We start from the raw sequence: 24,705 nt of genomic DNA, 5'->3' as shown, positions 1-24,705 counted from the left end.
CTGAGCACCTTATGTTGACTTGAGATCATTCAGGGTTAAGGTAGAAAGAAAGGTGTTGTGGAGGTGGGGGAGGGGACGGGTGGAAATTCAAGTTAGTGATAAGCCCTGCCCCTCCTCTACTTACCTGCTGTGTGTATCCCTTTGGAACAAGAGTCTACCTGTGGGCTGGTGTCAGGGTGCATCTGGTTATGCAGACAAGTAGGTTAGAGGTCTCTTTAAGAAAATTGAAGATATCAAGAGAACATCTCAGGCAAGGATGGGCACGATAAAAGACAGAAACAGTAAGGACCTAAGAGAAGCAAAAAGATGAAGACGTAGTAGAAAGAATACACAGAAGAACTATACAGGAAAGGTCATCAAGAGCCAGATAACCACTATGGTATGATCACTCACCTAGAGCCAGACAGACATCCTGGAGTGTGAAGTCAAGTGAGCCTTAGGGAGCATGCATCACGACGAACAAAGCTAGTGGAGGTGACAGAATTCCAGAGGAGCTATTTAAAATCCTTTAAAAAATGATGCTGTTAAAGTGTTGCACTCAGTATGTCAGCAAATTTGGAAAACGCAGCAGGGGCCAGAGGTTACTGCCAGTTAGAAGGGGAGAAAACCAGCAATGGGCACCTTCCTCAGCCTGCTGCTGTCTTCTGGGTCCAGACAGGGATATGTACTCCTTGGTATAAACACGTTCCTGTGAATCAGGTTCCAAAATGTATATTGAGCGTGGGGACTGGCAGTACCATTCTGCACATGCTCGGGTTGGAGATACAGACCCTGGTCACATCTTGGTACTCCGGGAGCCCAGCTTACTAGCAATCTCACTGTCTAGAAAGCAGCTAAGAGCCAAGAGGCCTTCCCTTATGACCTTCAGAGCATCAGACGGGTACCACGAAAGCCTGCACTCTTAGATGTATTCTCCTCAGAGGAAAAGTCCCATCAGGGACCTGGCTTAAATGGTACTTTTACTCTATACCCAACTATTAAAAGACTCTGGGGTCTTAAAGACAGTCCAGCCTTAAGGGCATCCTTGAATGCATCAAAATGCTATTCAGAGTGATATCCATGGGTCATCAAGAAAACATGGAATTGGGTTAATTTTAAAAGCACGAATCATGATAATCTTGGGAAAGAGTCCCAGTGACTTAGTTAAAAATGGTGGCTTTCAAAAGAGGAAGCTCTCAGCAATTCAGAATGACGTATTTCCCCTGAGACTTACATTAATTTGGATATGAATGCGTGCGTGCGTGCATGCTAAGTTGCTTCAGTCGTGTCCAACTCTTTGCGACCCCATGGACCATAGCCCATCAGGCTCCTCTCTCCATGGGATTCCCCAGTCAAGAATATTGGAGTGGGTAGCCATTCCCTTCTCCATGAATAACCACTATTTATCCAGTGTTGTGCTCCAGACACTGTGTTAATCACAGACATACATGCTCTCATTGTGTCTGTAAGGCAAACCTGCATATAACCACCATGTAAGTGAGGGCCCCCCTGCCTCACCATGGGCCGCCTGGCTGGATGGCAAAGATGTGGATGGAAGAGACATTGCTCTCCAGGGTGAGTATGTAGTAAGAATCAAAGACACCAAGCAGAAGTAGATTCTTCCTTTTAGAAAACAGGGAGCAGCCCCAGTGTTTGGGCTCAGCCCCTGCTGTACTCTGTGGCCTTGAGCAAAAGATTGGCTGCTCTGGGGTCCCTGTCTTTTTCCAGTGTTTAGGGCTGGGGCATCATTCGCCCATTTGAATGTTTATTTCAAGGGAGTGATTTTGATCAAGGCAGGGTCTACCTTAAGAGAGGATATCTTAGACTCTGATGGGGAGAGCGGAAACATGGGAAAAAGCCACCAGCTAATAACTTCAGGCCCCTCACTTCACCCCAGGTGGTTGAAATGATCTGTGGACCTGTGACCACACCTGTGGGGTAGGTGCCAGGCTTCTTGCTAGATGCCAGGGATGCAGAAGTGAATGTTAACTAGCTTTGTCCTTAATAACAAATGGTGTGTTTTGATTTTCTTGGAACTGTGACTGACTGAATAATTGCTCTTCGTGTATTCAGGTGCTGGGTGGCCACTGTACTATTGTTGCAGTATCATTTTGTACTTCGGGACAATCAGAACTAAGTCATTTTAACCACACACTGCACAGTCATGGAAGCGAAATGATGTTGACGATGTCCCTGAAGTCTACAGTGAGACCCTGAATGGAGGCCAGACAATAGGTTCTCTTTACAACTGATTGGCTGGAAACCACCTCAGATGCTATTAATAAATGACTAGTATATCTTGAATCTCCACTCTGGCATTTCCTGCTAAGAGATTCATTTGCGCCCCTTTCCTCCTGTAAGCACTGTGCTAATTCTATCTGCTGCCTTTTGGATCCATCAGGCAGCCCAACATGTTGGTCTGGACTTAAGGGTTGTTAGGGTAACGACTTTAGGTGCAGTTATTTTATGGATTTTGGGGAGGTTTCTTCCTTCCAATGCTACCATCCCCCTTCACTGGAGAGCTAATTGCAGTATAAACTTGGCACCTTCCCCATTGGTTTAACAACAGTGCAATTTTTATCAGTTTTCTTGTTACAACTAATAATCGGGTTCTTTACTTCACTTGATCTGTCAAGACTTTCCCTCTTTGATTTCAGCCTGTTTGATATGAAATGAGGTGGAGTTGTAAGCAAACAAATGACGCGCTCCTTGAAATCCTGTCAAGGCTCATAAAGTGAATCAAAACGAATTCGCTCTCAGCTGTCATTGTCTTCCTTCCCCTTTTTTCTTTTCGAGCTTTGACAGAACTCCTTTCCCTCGCCAAGTGCTTCTGGAGCACTGATGAGGTCTCCCGCCAGAGCCGGTGGGGAGAGTGGTGAACTCAGTGAGACGAGTCAGAGTGGGAAAGACTCCTGCGGATACTAGTGGGAAAAGATCCTAGAGCCTGTTCCTCTAGAATTTTTACTCTGGAATGATGTGATACTTTGGAGTTGGGTGTGGCGATGATGGTTTTACTCTTTCCCAAAACTGTGTGGTCTTTGCCTTGCCCATTTCTACAGAAAGTTCACCCATCAGGGAACGGTGGGCTCCAGGGAGCCCAGCTGGGGCAGCAGCAGTTCTAAGTCTCTAGAACCCTGGGGAAGGAGAGGTTCTGGGGAGGTTGATTCTGGATGCCTGAGGCTCAGAGAGGGTGCCCTGCCTGATGTAGCCCTTGCTTAAGATCTTTCAAACACACTCTGTTCCATTTTTTGTTGAGTTTCTGAACCTGATGAAGTCCTTAATGACGAAGGATGTGGTGAGCTTATTTTCCAAAGGTACTTCTAGGAAGAATGGTAGTTATTGCATGGGCTACTGAAACAGTAATAGAGGGGGAGGGCCCTGACCTGTGTCAGTGCTTAGCATGACCCATAAAAACTGTATTTCTTAAAATAAATCTAGGCATGTCCCTGTGACTCATTTCTTCAGAAAGTTGAGAGCTAGGGAGGGGAAACGCCAGACAAATTAATGATTCTTGTTTGGGTCCTGATTAGTGAGCCTCCATTATGGAGTGATTTATTTTCTCTATTCCTTCCTCTCTTCAATCAGTAAAGAGACTTGAGATCCTGGTTTGAGTATTTGCTGAGAGCTCACATTAAGGCACCAATGTAATCAGTTTCTCAAGGATTTGCCCTTTTGCTCTCTGTTCAGCTCAACTCCACAACCACTTACCAAACCCCTCCTGTGCCCCCTTCTTGAGAGGCATGTCTGGGCCCAATGATGGGCAGGACACCATCTTTGCCCCCAGTCTGTGAGTGGGGGTGAGGTGATGGTGCCAGCATACAGGTTCCCTGCTTTGTATGCAGCTCGGGATGCAATTGGGAAATCAATAGTGAACTTCATGGAGGACCAGCATAGGAATGGAGTTCTGCTGTGTGGTCCCAGTGGAGGCCCTCAGGTGGGTGGGGTGGCAGGAGTTCAGAGATGGGGGAAGTGTGAGGTCCAATTTTCCTGGGGTAATAATAATCATAATTATTCCTGAGCACTTGCTCAATGTAGGCACATTACATCATTCAGTCCCTATGACACAGACTGGCTACTTTTTTCTGTAAAGAACCGGACAGTAAATATTTGAGGGTTTGTGGGCCAAAAGTCTGTATCACAATTATTCAGCTGTGCCATTGTGGTATGAAAGCAGCTACAGATGGCAAATGGATGTGGCTGGGTTCCCATAGAGTTTTGTTCACAGAAGCAGGTGGCCCATTGGGTTTGGCCTGTGTACAGTTGGCCAGTCCCTGCCTTATTGTGTATTTGGTATGATCCCCATTTTATGGAGGATAAAACTGAGGTATGGAGAGGTGAATAGGCATTCACTTGCCAAGGCCAGTTTGACTTGGTCAGTGCCCAAGCCCATGCTCTTAACTTTCACACACACCACCTCCCCTGCAAGGCTGGACACTGGCTGGGGAAGAGTGGGTGGATGCGAAGACTGCCTTGAGCCACAGTGTGAACAGTCTGCCTTTAGTCCAGTGGGGAGACTTTCGGAGCAGGTGACAGGATTAGAGGTACGCTGTTGGAACATACAGTTTGCAGTGGTGTGTAGGTGGATTCAAGTGGGGAGAAGAGCTCTTGTTTTAAACAGCTTTGAGTAGAGAAGGTCACTTCTCTGGCAGAGCCATTGCTGACCTCTGTAGAATTAAGTTCTCCCTGGAATACCAGGTACCTGTGTGGCCTCACCAGGACTCTGCACCGTGTGTATAGGTGCCCCTGGACTTGCTGAAAGCTTGCTTAGCCTTGGTTTCCTGCTCATCTGCGCACACACATGGAGGGCTGGCTTTAGAGAGGGTATGTCTATTTAAAAATACCCTTAATCACCTAAGAAGGGAATAAGCAGAGGTACCTGGGTTGCTTCCCACTCAGCGGTGTCCTTGCCTGTGGCCTGTTCTCACCTCAGCTGGCGGTTGTGGGGCAGATGGCTTTAAGCTTTGGGATGTTCTCTTGGTCTCTGGCAGCTCACTCCAGAATTCTCGCCTGGAGAATCCCAGGGACAGAGGAGCCTGGTGGGCTGCCGTTTGTGGGGTCGCACAGCGTCGGACACAGCTGAAGCAACTTAGCCCCAGCAGCTTGGTCCCTCAGACCCTCAGCTGGTAGGATCCCTCCAGGGCCTGAGACATCCCTGGGCGTATATCTCCTACTTAGGGATGGATGCCTCACTCTCCATACCAGCCTGGCCGGTTTCTGGCCTGCTTGTCTTTTACCATCTACCCTGGTTTGTGATTGCAGAGAGAGTGCTCCAGACTCTTGAAATTGTACCTTGTGACAAAAGAGAAGGGGGGTGAGCCCTTGAGTCATTTGTGTCCTGGAGGTCCAGGGCAGAGGCTGTGGCTCGTTTTGTTCTGGCCCATTTTATAATGCTGGGAGTCACCTTTCTCGTTATTCCTTTTATTTACTGGGCACTTAGCATGTCTCAGATTCTGTGTTCTTTATGTATATGGACTTGTTTCACCCTCATAATCACCTGATGATGTGTAGGTGGTGTTGTTTCCCTTGTGAGCACACCCAGGCCAAAGGTCACAGATGTACTAGGCCTCCTGGCACCTAATGTTTAAAGCTGTCTGCTCATGCCTCCTCATAACCACCCACTACCTCTGCTTCCCGAGCCCCATGTGGGTCAGGCCAGGGGCTTCCAGGTGGCACTTTACTGAATTCTTCACAACTACCTTCTGAAGTAGGCCTGGCTGTGCCCATTTTACAGCTGGATAAACTGAGGCCCAGGAAGGTCAAGTGACTTGGTTAAGGAAAGTCACGTGACAGCAAGGGATTGATTCAGAGCTTTTATCTATGTAAACAATTCTTTCAGCGTGAACATAACTGAATAGAGGAATAAGTCTCGTCAGTAGGAGGGTGTCATGGAGGGGGTGAGTGATTTGAATAATTTATACTCATATTCAGAGAAGCAGTGTTGAGGATATCTAAAGGATTCTAGAACCAGTCAGCCTGGGTTCAAATCCTGGGCTCTGCCACTTCCTGGTGACCTTGGGTAAGTTCCTTTACCTCCCTGCACTTCAAGTTTCTCTTCCGAAGCATAGACGCAGTACTAGCATCTACCTCACAGAATGGGGAGGCAATGAGTTAATGTGTAAGTATTCGTACTAGTGTGGGGCATGTATTAGGCTCCGTGTTAGTTGTTACTCAGCTACTAACCTATACTTATACCTACTCTGTATAAGCCACTATTTTAAAAAAATATGTTGTATCAGTCCTCATAAGAACTGACGAGTACGCAGTATCGATCCCATATTGCAGATAGGAAAACCTCGGCTCAGAGAGTTAAGGTGCTCAGCTAAGGTCAGACACCCATTCCTCCACACCTACCTCCTGGGAAGTTCTAACGTGCCTCGTGCTATTGTAGGTCCTTGGACTACAGCATTGAACAAAACAACCCCAAACCCCGCCCTCCCCGTGCCCCCCCCCCCCCGCCCCGGGGAGCCTCTAGAGTTGGGGCTTGAACCCTGGTCTTTCTCTTTGCTTTTGAATGTTTTTCCCCTTCCCTCTCCCCCTCTTAACAGTTTCATCCAGGGGTCGCTGACCTTTCAGCCTGGCCTTTGCGGTGACCAACATGGCCCTCTGCTTCCTTAGGTTTCTCAGTGCTTGTGAAGCTGAAAAGTGATCTTGCTGTGCTAAATTTTTGATCTGACAACGTGGGAGTCTTGAGGGAAGAAAGTAACGGACAGGAGTTTTCTGTTCCCAGCACTTGATGAAGTAGACAGGGCACGTCCGCTTTGCCCACCCTTGAGATGAGCCCTCCTTCACTGTCGCAGCTGGAGTAGTCAGAGGCGCCCCTCCCTGGAAGGACCCTGCTTTGTAAGTCCAGGAGGCACTGGCCCTTGCCCACATTTTGGGAGTTTTGAAGGGCAGCGCCCCATTGTGTGAGATTCCCCTGATGAGCACAGTGTTGGGAAGAGCAGGACAGAGAGAGGGCTGGGGCTGGGGTAGGGCTTCCGCTGCTCTGTGAGTCCCTCGATATCTCAGAGCAGGCCGGCTGCTGGAGCTGCAACGATGGCTTTCATCGCTGCGGTGGAAACCTCACATGGGTTAGTACGTGAACTGCAGCCGCTGACATGGCCCAGCTGAGAGGGGACACTTCTCTTAATGAGCAGCCATATGGTCCTATCCCTCCTGGGGGAAAAGAAGAACAGGTTCTGATAAACACCTTGGTGTTCCCCAGCAAATTCACAAGTCCTCATAGGAAACTTAGCGCGCAAAACTGAGGAGGAGGTTTTCAGTTTTATTTTCAGTTTGTGTCACTGTGGGAGAAAGTTTTCAGGTGAGAGTCTTCCTGGTTCGTCGGCCTGTTGGAAGAAAATACTCTTTGTGCCGGTGGCTCTGTGACTGGGAGGGGCGGGTCTGTGTGTCCCCCAGAAGGGTCTGCTTTTCTGATCCCGTGGCGGCCCAGCCTCTGCCTTCCGGGTGCTGTGCTCGCCAATGCTGTGTTTAAATGTGTTGGAATTTGCTGGGGGATGTGTTGTTGTTGCCGTTCACAGAATCCCAACAGTGAAAATGATGCTGGGCTTTTAAATGAAGCTGATTAAATTTGAGATGATTGTGAGGCCATTAATAACTCCACTCACACAAGAGTAATTGAAGGGCTCTGTGTTTTGGTACTTGGCTCCCTTACAAGGGACCCAGGCTCCTGAGAACTCCTTTCCCTGAAATGGCCCATGAAAAGATTGCCTGTTGGGTGGTAACCTCCCCATACGTTTTCTCAATAAAGAGAAAAAGATGGGAAGGGGCCGGGTTGGGCGGTGGGGTGGGGGAGACCGCGCCTGCATTTAGAGCCTCAGCCTCTCAGAGCCGTCTGGTGCAGACTGCTTAGTTCCGTGTCCCCTGTCCCATTCAGACCCCTGCGCGTTTTGAGGCTTTCTTTAGCTTTCTCCTGAGCCTTTGACGACAGATCTCTCAATAGGTGAAAGCGCGGCTCTGGCCGGCTGAATGCCCCACGGGCACAATGCGCTGCATGTTAATGGCGAGGGCTGGCCCCAGACAGCTCGCCGGCGGGACAGTGGCTCCTACGCAGGCCCGCAGCTGCTCTGATCTGACGGGGTTCCTAAAGTTGCCCTGTGCTTTCTTGCAGATCTACACGGATTGGGCCAATCACTATCTAGCCAAATCAGGCCACAGGCGTCTCATTAAGGATCTCCAGCAAGACGTGACGGACGGTGTCCTCCTAGCCCAGATTATCCAGGTCGTAGGTAAGAGCAGATCTGACCTCAAGGGGATGGGGTTGAGGGGGGTTGGGTGGATGAGTTACCGTGGAGACCAGTCCAACAGGGGTCGAGTCTGGCAAGTGGGGATGGAACCCTGACATCATCTAAAAAAGCAGTGTTTGTGTCCCATGTGTTGACAGTTTAAATGACTCTGTTTTGTGTGGGAGGAGGCTGGGTACCAGCTCGTTTTGCCTGATAAGATCACCTACAGGGCAGTCTCATCTTGATTATTCCAGAAAGAGACTGGTCGTGGCTGGGGGGAAGTGCTTGTGGTTTATAGAGGGGCTGTCTGTCCCCCTTCTTCCCTCCTATCATCTTTCTGGCTCTCTTATTGCCCCCTCGATGATGTGCTTTTTTGTGGATTATTCTGGAAATATTTCCAAAAAAAGGAAAGGCAACATGAGGCTGGTTCTTCCTTGTGAACTTTTATTGGGTCTGAGAAATCAAAGGCTCAGTCTCTGCAGAGGTCTGGTTCTGGTTTTAATACTGGGGGAAGGGAATTGGAGCAGCGGGATTTTTAATGCCTTGGCGGTGTGCTGGAGGAGAAGAGTTATTCTGGGCAGGCACGTGGGTGGAGGCTGTGCACAGCTTTGCCTTGGGTCTTCAGGGAAGCACCCCAGTGGTCCTGCCTGAGAACTTGGAGCAGACCGTGGAGGCGGGAGGTCAATTAGATGGCATTAGGCTGATTGTTGTCGCTGGCAGCCTCGGCAGCCAACTCATGCCAAGGGAGAAGAAAGAAAAAAAAAGAAGCCCCAGCCCCTCGGGCGTGTTGTTATGGAAAAGTTGCTTATCCTTCAAGTATGCGAGGCAGCCGTGTATAGTTGCAGCTCTGCTCACGTCTATGGAGATCGTACCTAAAAATACAGGCAAGTAGGCCTAAGGTGAGACTTTCAGAGTGCCATTTAGAGAGAAAGATGCTTCCTTACTGTCCTGAGATTGACTGAAGACCAACTTCCATTGGTCCTTCTTTTTCGCTCCTTCCCTGTATTAGTTTGCTGTTGCTATCTAACAGATTGTCACAAACTTAATGACGTAAAAGAACGTCTGTTCACTACCTCACAATTTCTGTGCATTGGGGGTGCACACATGGCTTAGCTGGGTGACTCTGCAAGGCCAGAATCAAGGTGCTGGCCAGGGTGAAGTTTTCATCTGGAGTCGGCTAGGTAGGAGGGTCAAGCTTGCTCAGATTGTTGAGGCCACCCCATCTCCTAGGAGACCCTCTCAGTTCTTTGAGACATGGACTTTGCTACCTGTTTTCCCATCTTTAAAATGGACACACAGAATTCCCTTGTGGTCCAGTGGTTCGGACTCTGATTCCACTGCAGGGAGCAGGGGTGCAATCCCTGGTTGGGGAACTAAGATCCCGCATACTACATGGTGCGGCCAAAGGGAAAAAAAGGATTTTAAAAAAGCAATTAAAACAAGTGGAATAAAATAGGCACAGCCATACCTGTTTTTGGACTTCGCTGATAGCTCAGTTGGTAAAGAATCTGGAGACCCCGGTTCAATTCCTGGGTCGGGAAGATCCACTGGAGAAGGGATAGGCTACCCACTCCAGTATTCTTGGGCTTCCCTGGTGGCTCAGCTGGTAAAGAATCTGCCTGCCTTGTGGGAGACCTCGGTTTGATCCCTGGGTTGGGAAGATCCCCTGAAGAAGGGAAAGACTACCCACTCCTGTATTCTGGCCTGGAGAATTCCATGGACTGTATAGTCCATGAGGTTGCACAGAGTCGGACATGACTGGGTGACTTTCACTTTCATGCCTGCTTCGTCTGATCTTGTGGCAGTCTTGTGAAGTGTAAAGTAGGCATCAGATGTAAAACGTCTTGGATACCGTGAAGTGTTTCTGGATAGGACTTGGTAGCCACTGCCTCAAAAGATGTGTGCAGAAAGATGAAGAGGCCTTGGAATCGATGTCAGAGTGTGTCATGATACATCAGTTATGTCTGTCGGGGCCCAGAGTTGGTGAATGTGTATGGCGAACTTACTAAGCATAGCACTATAGAAATGTAAGCTAGCACAGTTTTCATCATTGCTCAGGAGGACGCTTCCCTGAATCTATTCTGATGAGATGAACTCCCAAGACAGTGATCTGTCTGAGCCTGAGCTACTAGACTGTGATTTCAAAGGCTCAAGTTAGTACTACTGATTTCCCAGAATTGGAGTTCTAGAGACTCCACCTTGTGCTGAACAGAAGTCCAGTGATTACAGTTGCTCTTTGGCTGGAGACCTCCTACTCGTTCTTGAAAAGTCAGTTTCCCTCTGATCCCCTACCTAGCTCTCTCCCAGGCAGAGCTGGAGGGGACCCTCCTCTGTCATCCCACTGACTGCTGTATTAGGCCTGGCTCTCCATAGGTGTGGCTCTGCCATCTTCCTTTCTGGGTTCACAGCATTGAGCATGGTGTCTGGTGTGCAGTGATGTTCACAAGAAGTTGACTTGATTAGTTGAGGGATGAGAGTGTCGCTCACTGCAGCCATGGCTTCCCTCAGCCTGCGTTGGGTTGTTTTCCCGCAGGCGGACCGAATGTGTCCCCTTCTCAGTGTGTAGTATTCTCCTGAGTATTCCTCTCACCGTTTGTCACCCTCCTCCTTTCCAGGATGGGCTGCACTCTAGGGTTTGGAAAGGACCTTTTAAAAGCCTCAACCTGATGTATGAATTGCTTCTAGGAAAAGTAGTCAGCAGACTCTATTAAATGCTCCCTAGGATGGGCAACTAACTACCTCCACAGCTAGTTCTAATGATGGAGAGTTAGAGTCTTTTGAAAGCTCTTCTTTCATTAAGTCAAAATCTGCCCCCTGGATGGTAGTATCTCCCTGCAAGTACTAGTTCTACAGTCCAGGGCTACAAAGAGCAATCTGATCTGAGACGACTAGAGCATCAATATAACTGAGGGCCACTGTGGATTATACCCGTGGAATAAAGTAGGAGTACACAGATCTGTGTGCTGCTAAATAAAGAAATGGACGATATATCAGTGGAAGAGAAGAGAGGACTCAACAGGAGAAGGCTGGCTGATGAGTGGGGAAGGAGTTGCAGCTGTGAGGGTAAACTGTCGTTAAGGCGAGAATCACCAGTGGGAGCTGAAATCAAGCGGAGAGCTTTGATGGAGAGCAGCCGGGTGCGTGGTCTCAAACGGGCTCTTCACTGCTGGTGTATTAGTTGCAAAGGGAAATACAGTTACCACATGGGAGAATCAGGTGTCATGACCAGGTGACCAGACTACATCCCTGATGAGAAGCAGCTGGGTGTCATGTGCTTCCTGATAGGATACCGCAGAAAAATTGCAACATCCCTTCACATTGTATTGCACTCAGGGGTTAGAAAGCCTGAAACCCATCACGAGGACTCTCAGATAAACCCAAATTGTGGAACATTCTATTGAAAAAGACACAAAAAAACAAAAAATGCCTGAATTGTTCCAAAATGTCAGTGCTGTGAAAGACAAAAAAATATATATATATATAGCTGAGAAATCGTTTAAGAAGAAAGGACACTAAAGAGACCCGACAGCTAAACGTACTGCATGACGCTGGACTGGATCCCATTCAGGGGGATAAAACGCAATAAAGGACATTTTTGAGTCAATTGACTAAATTGGAATATTGGAATTAGAGCAATGTTAACTTTTCTGAAACTTAGAATCGTACCATGAAAAAGTATCCTTGTCCTTTGGAAGTACGCACCAAGAATAAGGGACATGGCCCTTGGAGGCCACACTAGGGCTTCCCAGGTGTGTGTGCCAGCCGCTTCAGTTGTGTGTGACTCTCTGTGACCTCATGGACTGCAGCCCGCCAGGCTCCTCTGTCCATGGAGTTCTCCAGGCAAGAAAACTGGATTGGATAGCCATCCCCTTCTCCAGGGGATCTTTCCAACTTCTGCCTTGCAGGCAGGTTCTTTAGTGTCTGGGCCACCAGGCTTCCCAGGTGGCTCAGTGATAATGAGTCTGCCTGCCAGTGTGGGAGACACAAGGTTCACGGGTTTGGTCTCTGGGAAGATCTCCTGGAGTAGGAAATGGCAATCCACTCCAGTTTTCTTGCCTGGAAAATTCCACGGACAGAGGAGCTTGGTGAGCTTCAGTCCACAGGGTTGCAAAGGAGTCAAACACAACTGAGCCTACACTAACATGATTCAGGAAAAATAATGTCTACCTGTAGAGAGAAGGAGGGTGTGAGAGAGGAAGGGAGAAAATGAGAATGGAGGATGTTGTATGGAAATTCTCTGTACTGTTCCTGTAACTTTTCTGAAGGTTTGAAGTTATTTTAAAATAATTGAAAAGAACTCATCTAAATGAAGGTCCATCAAAACTTGGAGGCAGAGAGATTGTCCTTTTAAGTCACAACCTCTTCCTAGATCTAGGAGGGAGGAAGATTGTACATAATGATAAAGGGCTCATGTGCTGTGAGGCCTGACCCATGATTAGGGAAAGGAGACGCTGGGTTAGCAAGGAGGGACTCAAGGAACATTTCATCAAGGAATTTATCTATAAGCCAAGACCTCAAACTGGGAGTTAGCTGGGTGAAGTGGTCAGGGAGGGCTTTCCTGGTAGAGGGAATAGTGTGCAGAGATGCTGGAGGGTAGAGACCCAGAGACTCAACAAGGCAAATAAGGCAAGGTACAGGGCTAACCCAGGAACAAAGCCAGTGGTTGAAGACTTGACTTTCAGGTTGGGAAATCTAACCATCTCCTCAGCTAGTTCTAATGATGGAGAGTTGCAATCCTTTGAAAGCTAAGATGTTTGATGTGAAGGAAAGCCTTCAATGCTCTTCACAGATGCTATTCCTAAGTCAGTCTTCATCGAGCCCAGATAGGTCCTAGGCCCTAGCCTTCTATTTATCTATCCCCCCTCTTCCCAGAGAGTGGGATACCTTGGGGCCCACACTCTTGCATCACTGCCTTCTGCCCGTTGGGCAGAAAATGAACCTTGTGCTGCCGTCTCTTGCTGCCCTTGCTCTGGTGACTGAGGGTTGAGTGTCTGTGTTCAGCCTCTTATTAGTGTGATTATCTTCTTGAGTCCTGAGCTGCCCAAGGCCGGCAGTTGCCTGCCAGCCCATCAACGGTGCCATGTCCGTGAGTTATTAGAAAGGTTTATGAGGCCAGGATAAACAGCATGAATCAAGAGGGAGAGACAGGCCTCCCTCCCTCTGCTTACATTGCTGTCACTCAGGGAGGATGCCAGAAGGGGTTGGAGTGAGCGAAGGAGAGAAGGGGGGCGGGAGGAAGAGAGGACAGAGAGAGAGGGGGAGGGAAACAGGATAAACAAAAGAGGCTTGGAGAGAAGGAGGAAGCCAAGACAGAGGGGAAGAGATTCCCATTAGAGGTGACGAGGGCTGATAGCAGCTCATTCTCGACCACCATTTGGGCTGCCTCTGAGCACAGCCAGGAAGTTCACACAACCTGCGGGACTCTACTTTCTGTTGATGACCTGGTACTATGGCGTGACCTTGGGTAAGTCATATGCCTTTCAGTGAGGGCAGGCAGTTTCTCTTTCTGGACATTGGCAGGATGGCCAACTGCCCTGAACATACATAGGTGCCAAGCATAGATGCTTGGGCTCTTGAAATGCTCCGAACTCTTCCCAGGAGGTCTTTTGAGGAGTGACGAGCTTGATTTCATATTTCTTAAAGTGCACTGATGCTTTCCAATGACTAGATTGTCACCTTGTGTGCAGACAGGTCTGCACATTAGAGCTTGCTGGAATAAATACCACTGGCACTTCAGCATGCCAGTTTTAATGACTTTAATGAGGACTTTGGGGGACATGGCTTTGCTTCTTTGGTTTTCTACTTTGGGGCTGTAGCCAAAGAACCCCTACCCCGAGTTAGTAAATTCAGCTCTGAAGACCAAGCGCTTCTTCTTACCAGCACAATGAGAGCTTCTATTATTGCTTTAAGTATTTATGACCAGCACAGAAATTCTTGGTGGGCTTCCCTGGTGGCTCAGCTGGTAAAGAATCTACCAGCAATGCAGGAGAGCTGGGTTCGATCCCTGGGTTGGGAAGATCCCATGGGGAAGGGAAAGGCTACCTACTCCAGTATTCTGGCTTGGAGAATTACATGGACTGTATAGTCCATGGGGTCACAAAGATTCAGACTCGACTGAGCGACTTTCACACTTTCACAGAAATTCTTGAGAATTTAAGTTAAAGGAGAAGTATTTATACTACATGAAATTGGTAACTAGGAGGTCCAGGCTTTTGCATTTTTATTAAGCATTTATTTTGAGTTTGGTTTGAGTCATTTAACCTCTTCCCATGTCTTCTTTGCTGCTGCTAAGTCATTTCAGTCATGTCCGACTCTGTGCAACCCCATAGATAGCAGCCTACCAGGCTCTGCCATCCCTGGGATTCTCCAGGGAGGAATGCTGGAGTGGGTTGCCATTTCCTTCTCCAATGTATGAACATGAAAAGTGAGAGTGAAGTCGATTAGTTGTGTCCAACTCTTCGCGACCCCATGGACTACAGCCCACCATGCTCCTCCGCCCTTGGGATTTTCCAGGCAAGAGTACTGGAGTGGGTCTTCTTTAGGGGGTTATAAATAGGCTCCACCCCATTGGTTTATTTTGAATATTATAAAAGGGCAGCTTTAGCCTGATAGGAGCCCAAGGAACTCCATGAACACCTGACTGTGGTTTAAGTGACAGACTGAAAAGGAACTGCAGGAATAATTAGGCTCACTCCCTTGGCATCATTTATCCAGAAGGTATACAGTGAAGTGAGTGAAGTCGCTCAGTCGTGTCCGACTCTTTGCGACCCCATGGACTGTAGCCCACCAGGCTCCTCTGTCCATGGGATTCTCCAGGCAAGAATACTGGAGTGGGTTGCCATTTCCTTCTCCAGGGGATCTTCCCGACCCAGGGATCGAACCCAGGTCTCCTGCATTGCAGGCGGACACTTTAACCTCTGGGCCACCAGGGAAGCCCAAAATATTACTTTGAGCCCCTTTTTTGGCAGGGGGGCCAAGAATACTGGAGTGGGTTGCCATTCCCTTCTCCAGGAGACCTTCCCGACCCAGGGATTAAACCCTGGTCTCCCGTATTGTAGGCAGACGCTTTACCGTCTTAGCCACCAGGGAAGTCAAAGGTATGTAAATGATCTTTAAAATGACTTCTCAGGATCACAGTTATCCATCCTTCACTTTAATGAGCATCACTGAGCTGGGTATTGATCGGAACCCGATGACTTATGACTTTGGCCATCACGAGTATCTAACTGGAAGATACCTGGAGTGGCCTTGATTCTCAAAAGCCATATGTTTATTCTTCCAGTGGTGTATATCAAAATCCAAGGTCAGAGTGCTAGCCTGCCATAATTTCAAATGTATGAAGGAGTGCCAGGTGTCAAGGATCTTTCTTTTTTTTCCACCTTCAGGACATACATTTATATATACACAAGTGAAAGGGCAGCTGCCTCAGAATAGGCAGTGAAACTTTGATTCATTGAAATATTCAGAATAGTCCTCAGTTCCCCTCCACAAATACATGTTGAGTGGCTGCTATGCATCAGGCACTGCATTAGGCTCTGGGCTTATACTAGAAAAGAAAGCAGAAGGAAAGTCCTTGGTTTTGTGGAACTTACATGCTAGTGATGCTTTCTGGCTAATCATTTTTTCTGGTGAACTGAATAACAAGTATCTGTGAGTCATCCCATTCATTGGGCATCTTTTATGTGCTTTTCAAAGGCTTTATGGCACCTCTTTGGGGAGGAGGGAAAACCAGGTGGAAGAAGCTTCCTAAAATGCCTGTCCCAGTGTTCTTAAGAGCTGAGAAAACTCAAGTGGCTCCCGGAAGACCGAAGTCTTCCCAGATGGGTCATAGGCCTAAATAGCTATTACTCTGGGCAAATTCTAAAGAAGGGGTAGATGAGGCTGAATGTATACTAACCAGCCTGTCTCTGGTAACTAGATTTTTAAATAATGTCCTGCCACTAGCTTGCTTTCTTATTTTTTACTTCTGTCTCAAGGTAGAAAGGAGAAGGCAATGGCACCCCACTCCAGTACTCTTGCCTGGAAAATCCTATGGATGGAGGAGCATGGTAGGCTGCAGTCCATGGGGTCGCTAAGAGTCAGACATGACTGAGCGACTTCACTTTCACCTTTCACTTTCATGCACTGGAGAAAGAAATGGCAAACCACTCCTCCAGTGTTCTTGCCTGGAGAATCCCAGGGACAGAGGAGCCTGGTGGGCTGCCGTCTATGGGGTCGCACAGAGTCTGACACAACTGAAGCGACTTAGCAAGATAGAAATGCTGGAGGGAAAAATAAACCCAATGGAGGTAATAGTGAACTATATTTAAGTACAGGTGTTCTGAAACCTTAGTGTCATGGTAAATTGTTTCTGTTATCCTTTTCAGATGCATTTTTTAAATGTCTTCTCATGGATGTTTTAGATATTACAGTCATTAAAATCGAATGTGATATATATAAATTTTGCAAGCGCTTAATGAGCTGTAAGGATACAAGTGTGACAAACAAAATCTACCTGTCTGCATAGCTGGGGGAGGCTAGAAAAGGAGTTACACATTAGGTGGCTAAAAGCAACATAGAGGCAGTTTCCAGGCTGCTGGGAGAGTAGAGAGACCTAGTAGGCCTTATCTTTCTGGGGTGGTGACATGTAAAGGGATGTGGGATTGGGAAGGAATCTTAAAAAGTCTTCAGAGAAGGCAAATCTGTAGTTGTTTACTCTGAAGTCCTAGCTAAGTTTCTGGGTTAAAACTCAGATGGAGAGATCAAAAAGGAAAATTTTATATTATGTGTTTTTACATAGATGTTAAAAAGTATGTATAATTGGATTAATGATTGCTACCATTCAAAGAGGGCTTCCCAGGTAGCTCAGAGGTATAGAATCCAACTCTCAATGCAGGAGACCTGGGTTCGATCCCTGGGTCAGGAAGATACCCCAGAGAAGGAAATGGCAGCCCACTCCAATATTCTTGCCTGAGAAATCCCATGGACAAAGAGGAATTTTGGGCCCACCATGGACTGGTGGGCTACAGTCCATGAGGTCGCAAAGAGTCAGACACAGCTGAGAACAGAATGACAGCAACCATACGCAGAACTCTCACTGTGTGCTGGGAACCGCACTAAGCATTTTACTGGCATCATATAATCTTCTTTTCACAGCTCCTCTTGTAAAGTACGTAGTATTAGCTCAATTTTGCAGATGAGCCAACTCAATTTTATAGGTGAGGCAATGCAACAGAGAGGTTGTATTACATGGCTAAGATCACACAGCTCAGAAGCTGTAAAGTTGGGCTGCAAACTGGGGTAATCTTTGCCTCCAAACCACTATACATACTGCCTTTCTTGTAGCACTGCAGTTGCAAACCCAGATGTCCTAGGCTATATCTTACAAGGGTTCCTTTAGACTGAGGATGAAACGCATTCACCATGGGCAGCTGGGCCTTTCTTCCTCGTGTTTTTTTTTTTGTTTTTTTGTTTTTTTTGATTTTCAGCTTATGTAGTTCAGTCTCTTTCTATCACTTCTCTAAGTAGGTCGGCACTCTTTTGACTTCAATAGAGTATGTTCCAGATTTAATCTGGACATACTAAATGGCATGGATGTATCATTTATAAAGTCTCACTCTCTTGTTTTTCCATCGGGAATGGGATCCCAATGGGAATAAGATCCACTTTGGGAATAGGATCAGGACAGCCTAAAGCAACCTTAATATTTCTGGCTAAAAATGGAGTGAGATGCTACCATCTGTGGCTTTTGTCCCCAGGAGCTGCACTGTGGCTACATGGATCTCACTCTGAAGCATCCCGTCTTTTGCGGGGAAGTTGCAGTTGCCTTTTCAGAGCCTAGAGCACAGTCACAGCTCAGTCCGTTTCCCAGTGTGCAAACATTTCCACCCTGCCCCATCACTCCAAGACTGTCGCCAGTGCAGTTGTCTCTGCCTTAGATGACGGCGACCTTGCCCCAGCTGTCCCTGGAGGACAGCAGCTCGATGAGTTAAGTCCTGAAGCTTGCTAGAAGCGTCTCAGTATTTCACATGCCTGTGCTGGTTGGACAAACCCCAGGATGGGCCTTAGGACTGGCTTGGCCTCAAGGGTCCTGAACATCACTGCTTGCAGTGTCTGTGATGATTATTTGTTTTTCTGACTCGTGTTTCTTTTTTCAGCAAATGAGAAGATTGAAGACATCAATGGCTGTCCGAAGAACAGATCGCAAATGGTAAGTGATACACGGGCAGTGAGTGTCTGTGTTAGGTTAGTAAGCCCCGCCTCTAAACGATAGTGACTGTCTTGAAAACATTTACACCATGAGCTTTACTCTGGGGGATTATATTAATAAACTAACAGCCATTTCCAAATAGCCATGGTTTGCCTCTCTGACATTTGTTGGCATTTACTGAAAAATAACTGAATTTTACATAGGTCGTGAGACAGGGAAAATGAAATACGGTCCCTGTTCTTAGAAACAAGTTATACAGAACTGGTGCAAACATATCCTTGTTTAGAACTTGGGCCGCTAGGACTCTGCTTTTTCCTCAAGGACCTACAACCATTTCTGTTTGTGTGTGGTGCTGGGGCACAGACGGAGTGATGGTATCATACGACCCAGAAACTGGGGCATGTGTTCTGGTTGCCTTTAAAGGTTAGAATGATGTGAAATCAGAACTGTGACAGGCAATGTGAAATGTTTGATCACATCCAGACCAAGCACAACGTGACCGTGACAAGTGACATTCCCTCTGGTGTGATATGCTTAAGCTCTGATACTATAGCTTTAAAAAATCTTTTAAATCTATTTTATTCTTGTTTCATGTTCTACATATAAATCTTTGACTTAAAATTCATGATCACTGTTGAGTTCAGAGACCATTGAATGGTGATATTCCGAGTACTCAGTTTTCCCCTTTGCAGTGCTTTTCAAATGTATTTCCACAAAAAATATATTCACAGAAGTCTTTTAAGATGACACTGTGATACTTGTTTAAAATATGAAGGTGGCAACTGAAGGACAGCTTTTTTTTTTTTTTTTCTGGATGTTAATTTGCTTCGAGAAATCTTAAAAAAAAAAACAAACCCATAATTTGTTTTTCTAACCTCACCCTGCTCCCGTTTGAGTGGGCACGATTGTATGGTTTCATTCCAGATTACACTGAAGTGATTGGCATTCCTTGGGTTTGCTGTTTAATTTTCTGAATTGTTATCCCGATGAGTGGACTGATAGCCTTTTCAGTCAACTTTTGTTTTTTCACACACACAGAGTTTCTTGTTATAAAGAGGAGTGAAAGTCTCTGGCGGGGGTGGGAGGAAGGGCTGTCATTTTTCATGTTAAATTCTAAAACAAGTTTCTCTTTTTCTGTTGTTCCACTGGAGACTGTGTTTCTTCTTGTTTGGCCCAGAGAGCAGCCAGTCCTCACGTAGGAAAGTCCCCGTGCAGACATCTCCTGGCTGTTTTGACTTGTGGGAAAGCTTGGCTGCTATTTTTGCTAGAGCTACTGCAGCTGTCTGGTGTATTAATAATTGAGAAAATTTGGAAGATAGAAGACTTAATTTTAGTGCAGGCATTTTACATATGCAGTCCCAGCATCACATCAAGGAGATGTAGTATTTCCCTCTGGGGTGGAAATGCATGCCTGTGTTCCAGTCCATGGTACTGCAGATGGAGGCCTGGCAGGCGAACCTAGGAGCCTTTTCTTGCGTTTGGTACATCTGTATCTTCTGTACCTTCTATCTGAGATGTTTGTTAAAGTCTGCTTTCAAGCTTAAGAGGTAATACCCATCACCTCGGATTCTTCTGTGCCAACTTAGTAATATGTATCAGTGCCACGTAGCACCAACAGTTTTGTGGTTTCTCTATAACTCTTTCAGCTATGGAAGTCTTGGGTTTTTGTTTTGTTTTCTTCATGGACTGTGTTGTTTTGTTTTTTTTTAAGAACACTGGAATATGAAATTCTAAAATTGTCTATGATAATTAGTTCCAGCTTAGATAGAGGTGGGGCAGCAGACCAGGTCTGGTGGTGAAAGTGGCAGAGGATAGTTCAGCAGATAGGATGTGAGTCCAGGGAAATGTCAGAACCTCTGCCGCAGTCCTTCCGTCCTGTGGGAAGTGAGGAAGATGAGGATAAGGGCTACAGGGGCCCTGTTCTTTCACCTACATCACAGACAATGACAGATCCTGCAGGCAGTGCTCGCCTCGGGCACATGGCCAGTGCAGCTTACACACAAGCACGGGCGTCGTTCCGGCCGGTAGGACGCTCTGTGTCCACCCGTGTGGGCACGTGCATCCTGCTCATGGGAGGCATCACTGGGGAGTATAGCATAGTGGACGGGCCGCCATTTCTAGATTCCTGGAAGGTCAAGCTCCCAGTTAGGCTTCCCAGTTAGGGCAGTCGGTGATAAAAGTCTGTTGTTTGCTAAATGTTGCCTATTTGGAGGAGACCAGAGGCAATGCGTATGGAGAGCCTCATGTTGACAAAAGGCAGATGACATGGTGAGGGGTTTAGGGAGCGTACCTGCTGGGAAGGTAGCTGTGACTCCCTAGAGCTAATGTTCTCCCACCCTAAGAGAACGGAGCATCTTCAGGGGCCTTAAATAATGGAGACAGAATCAGGTTTGCTTCAGAGCAGGGGAAATGGGTGCTATTTCAGCTTTCAAGGGGCAAATCATTTCATTAACTAATCGCTGGGCCAGCACGAGAGCTTCGATTTTGCAGGTGGGGCACCCCCTCCTCTTCTCCTATTCCCTTCCTCCTGACCCACCAGGCTACCCGGAGCTCCACTCTCAAACTCCTGCCCTCCAGGCTCAGCTTCAGGTTCTGCTCTCTCCCCAGAAAATGTGGAAGTGAAAACGCAGAGCTGTGGCCTATGGACTAGAGAATGCCCGGGGGCCTTGGTGCATGGACATTGTGGGCGTGGCACTGCGTGCTTTTAGCCTGTCAATCAGCAGAGGCTCACAAAGTGCCCACCAATGCCAGGCACTGGTTTAGGCCTTGTGAATACCCAGGTGCAGGAGATGGGATCCCTGTCCTCAGGGAGCTCAGTGATGAGTGGGCAGGAGACCGGAGAACAATTTGAACACTAGAATAGTGCTGTTCCCATAGACATCTATGCATGGGACATGGCGGGGCCGTTCCACTCCAGGACAAGGGGAGCTTTAGAAGTAACTGCCCAGGGGTGAGTCTTGAAAGGTGAGAGGGTTCACCATGGGGGATAAGGAGTGGAAGAAGATTCCTATTTCTGGAGGTGCTGTTCACCTGAGGATGTCATGGGCCCTGCACGGGCAGTTTGTAGCATTTGCTCAGGGATGCTACCACGTGCCATCAGCTGTGTCTGGTGAGATTCTTCTGGGCTTTTACCAAGGTCAGCCCTTTATCCTGTTGTGTCTGAGGTGACAGATGGGGCATGGAAGAGCCCAAACTAAGACAAACCCATAGACATGACGGTCTTTTCAGGCCTGGACCAAATCTTCTGTAGTCGGCGTCACTCCCCAGGTGGCAGCATTTCAGGGAATAGCTCCACTGGACCCTGGAGTGAGGTTTTCTAAAGGAAAATACCCATGGTGATCAACCCCTGTGGATGGCATGTGGGGAATGGTGGTTAATATCAGCACTCACATGCATCGGTTCAGTGCTTTAAGACCTTTCACACTCATAGGAAAGCATATCACTTCCCATTTCTTTGAAGAGACCCTGGTGCTGGGAGCAGAGGGCTGTCCTCAGGGACAGGCAGAGCCAGGGCCACCAGCATCTCCTGTCACCTGGTCGTAGCCCTCCTGAAAAAGGACTGATCTGCAAGCGAGGTGCAGGGAGCATGACCGTGGGCCTTTCCCGAGTGAGCCCAGCCTCAGCTTGTGTTGAAGGAGTCCTTTGCTCTCTTTCAGTCTGACCTAGATGTTTTAGGGGCCAGATCCTTGGAGATGGAACTGTAGAAACAACACTCTCCACCCCACCCCTCAATCCATCCATTTGGCCCTTAAATAGGTTTGTGTCTGTGCGTCAGAGCTGGTTGACATGTTTTGTCTGTTTAGCATTGCCATGGCAACCCTTGGGGCATCTTTTTGGCTTTCAAGTGGTGTGCTGAGCAGAGTTCTGTGTGTATTTGGAAGGAGAAACATTGCTTGGAGTGCAGCCAGCGGGCGCTGGGTCTGCCAGTGCCTCGCGCCTTGAACCCACTGTACTCCAAGACTCTGGCTCACTTTGGAGCCCAGGAGAGGACGCCGCAGGGGGTGGCTTTCTGTTTTCATCATTATTATTTTAAGTAGTTTGGCTTTGTGTTGTTGATTGAGAGAGGTGCAAAGTTAGCAAAGCTGCGGGTCCTTTCAGGCCCTTTCAGCAGAAAGTCCCGGCCTGTTTTCCCCTCTGGCTCTGGCCTGGGGTCATCTGGGGCCTCCCAGTCCTGCCTTGCCTGCTCACCTCCTCCTGGGCCCTTCGGGAGTCCTGCCTTCTTCCCTCAGCCCTTCTAGACCTAGGGCCTGCCTGGACTTGGGAACCAGACAGGCCACCTTCTGATTCCTTCCCTGCTGTCTCTGGCCTTGAGCTAATTATTTAACCTCTCGAAGCCTCTGTTTCCTGTTCTATAAAGTGGACTTGATAATAATACGAACCTCATAAAGATTTTGTGAGGACTAATGACGAGGCTGTGAAAGTGATGATAATAGATGACAGTAATAATAGTGAAACTCTAAGGCCCATCAGAGTGTTTGCAGTGTGCCGGGTGCCTAAGTGCTTCACAAACAGCCTCCCAGCAGCTCTCTGGGGTAGATGACCTCAATGCCCCCATTCTCCTTAGCACCTGGTCAGCACTCCATCAAGGGTCAGTCAGTAACTAGGGGACAGAAAACCTTCAGAAATCTGAGAAGATCTACTGGCCTTCTCCTTCCTGACTCACTCACGCCCTGGGATTTTGCATACGGTGTGAGCAACTCAAGGGTCACAAAGGCCTCTGGGGGTCCACAGACCCCACCTTTGATGCCCCTGCTGCTTAGGGCACAGGTCTGCTCCTCACCCTGTCCTTTCAGGGGGCCCCTGTGGACAAAAGTCACCACCTAAGTTCCCCAAACAAGAGGAATTTGCCTCTAACTCACTCCAGTTTTCTTGACTGGAGAATTCCATGGACAGCGGAACCTGGGGGACTGCAGTCCATGGGGTTGCATAGAGTCAGACACGATTGAGCAACTAATTTATTTACAGAAGGATAGCACATTGGCTTTCAAAATTCTGTTCCATGAGCAGAACCCCTCCCATTCCCCCGCAAGTGATATGTGGCACCCCACATGTAAAAGTAATAAAAACTGAATGACTGCTTTACATGGGATAAGGTAGCTCAGGGCAGGGACCATCATAGATCTCCCTTTGACCTGCCTTTTCCCTCCCCTTCCCCACTCTCACATTTGCCCCTGAAGTCCTCTTTCAGAAGACCAGCTACTGAAAATACACAGTGTGATAAATCTTAGGGCCTCCTACCCAGACGTCAGGTTCCAGCTCTAGTCAGGTCTAGCCCATCCTCTGGGGAAGGCAAAGTGGGACTTGAGTCCCACTCCAGTGCTCTTGCCTGGAAAATCCCATGGACGGAGGAGCCTGGTGGGCTGCAGTCTGTGGGGTCACGAAGAGTGGGATACGACTGAGCGACTTAGCAGCAGCAGCAGCCTGTCTAACAGGGTGGTTTTAAGATGTGCATGAGACGATCTGTATGATGTGCCCGCGTGCTGCTGGGCACAGAGGAAGCGTGCAGCCAGTGTTAGCTCTTAATAGGGTGATGGTTTTTCAAAATACCTCAGTATTTTTGCCTGGAGAATTCCATGGACAGAGGAACCTGGCGGGCTATGGTCCATGCGGTTGCAAAGAGTCAGACACAAGGAAGCATCTGAGCATCAGTATTTTTCAAAAAATAGATGTTTTAAGAATGGCTAGCTTTGGGTGAAGGGTTGGTTAGACAGTGTGGCCCTGGGCCATCCACTTGGCCTCTCAGCACTGCTCTTCCTCCCCCAGGAAATGTGGGGAATAATAACAGCTTTATGATTAAAGGCAAGTATTGTTTATATTTTGCACATGGAGATTGAACTTTAAAAGGTTATTTTTTTTCCTCAGATCACTCACCTAGGAGGCAGAGTAGGAGTTTGAAGCCAAGACTGTCTGTTTTGAGAGCCTGTGATGGTCGTTTCTGTGACAGAGGACAAAGAAGGGACGTAATGGTCCCCACGTCCCAGTCCCTGTTCTCCTTGTTCTCACTGGTAGACACCGTAGAACCAGCTGGGTTTAGCCGGGAGTTACCGAGAAAGCAGGAGAGTATTTCTGGAGAGGGCCTGAGTTGACCTGTTGATGGAACTCAAGAGCTGGAAAAAGGGGCAAATGGCCCCCAGAGAAAGGCAGGCTCTTGAGATGCCCAGGGAGAGCCCTGGCGCCAGGTACCTCCAGCTGTGTTCTCCATGGAGCTTCCTGAGCTAGGGCAAGACTGACTGTCTACAGTGAGATCAGGTTTCCAGCCCCAGTGACCTTGAGCCCTCCCAACAGCTGTCAGAAAGCCAGCCACATGCCTGG

General features: G+C 47.9%; 1 protein-coding gene across 11 annotated transcripts in view; it reads left to right on the top strand.

Moving 5' to 3' along the window:
* The window catches only part of NAV2 (neuron navigator 2), a 799,971-nt gene that overhangs the window by 501,223 nt on the left and 274,043 nt on the right, over positions 1-24,705 (top strand). For all 11 annotated transcript variants that reach the window (XR_009597822.1, XM_060403976.1, XM_060403975.1 and 8 more), the window contains 2 exons: positions 8,090-8,207; positions 18,341-18,393. Coding sequence is in view for 10 of the 11 variants with exons in the window: in XM_060403976.1 (XP_060259959.1) it covers positions 8,090-8,207; positions 18,341-18,393 (171 nt within the window). In the remaining variant the exon portion in view is untranslated. The remainder of the gene's footprint in view (positions 1-8,089; positions 8,208-18,340; positions 18,394-24,705) is intronic.

Source organism: Ovis aries, chromosome 21 (genome assembly GCF_016772045.2).
Source record: "Ovis aries strain OAR_USU_Benz2616 breed Rambouillet chromosome 21, ARS-UI_Ramb_v3.0, whole genome shotgun sequence".
Taxonomy (NCBI): domain Eukaryota; kingdom Metazoa; phylum Chordata; class Mammalia; order Artiodactyla; family Bovidae; genus Ovis; species Ovis aries.
The sequence above is the reverse complement of the archived record's forward strand: the minus strand, read 5'-3'. Positions and strand labels throughout refer to the sequence as shown.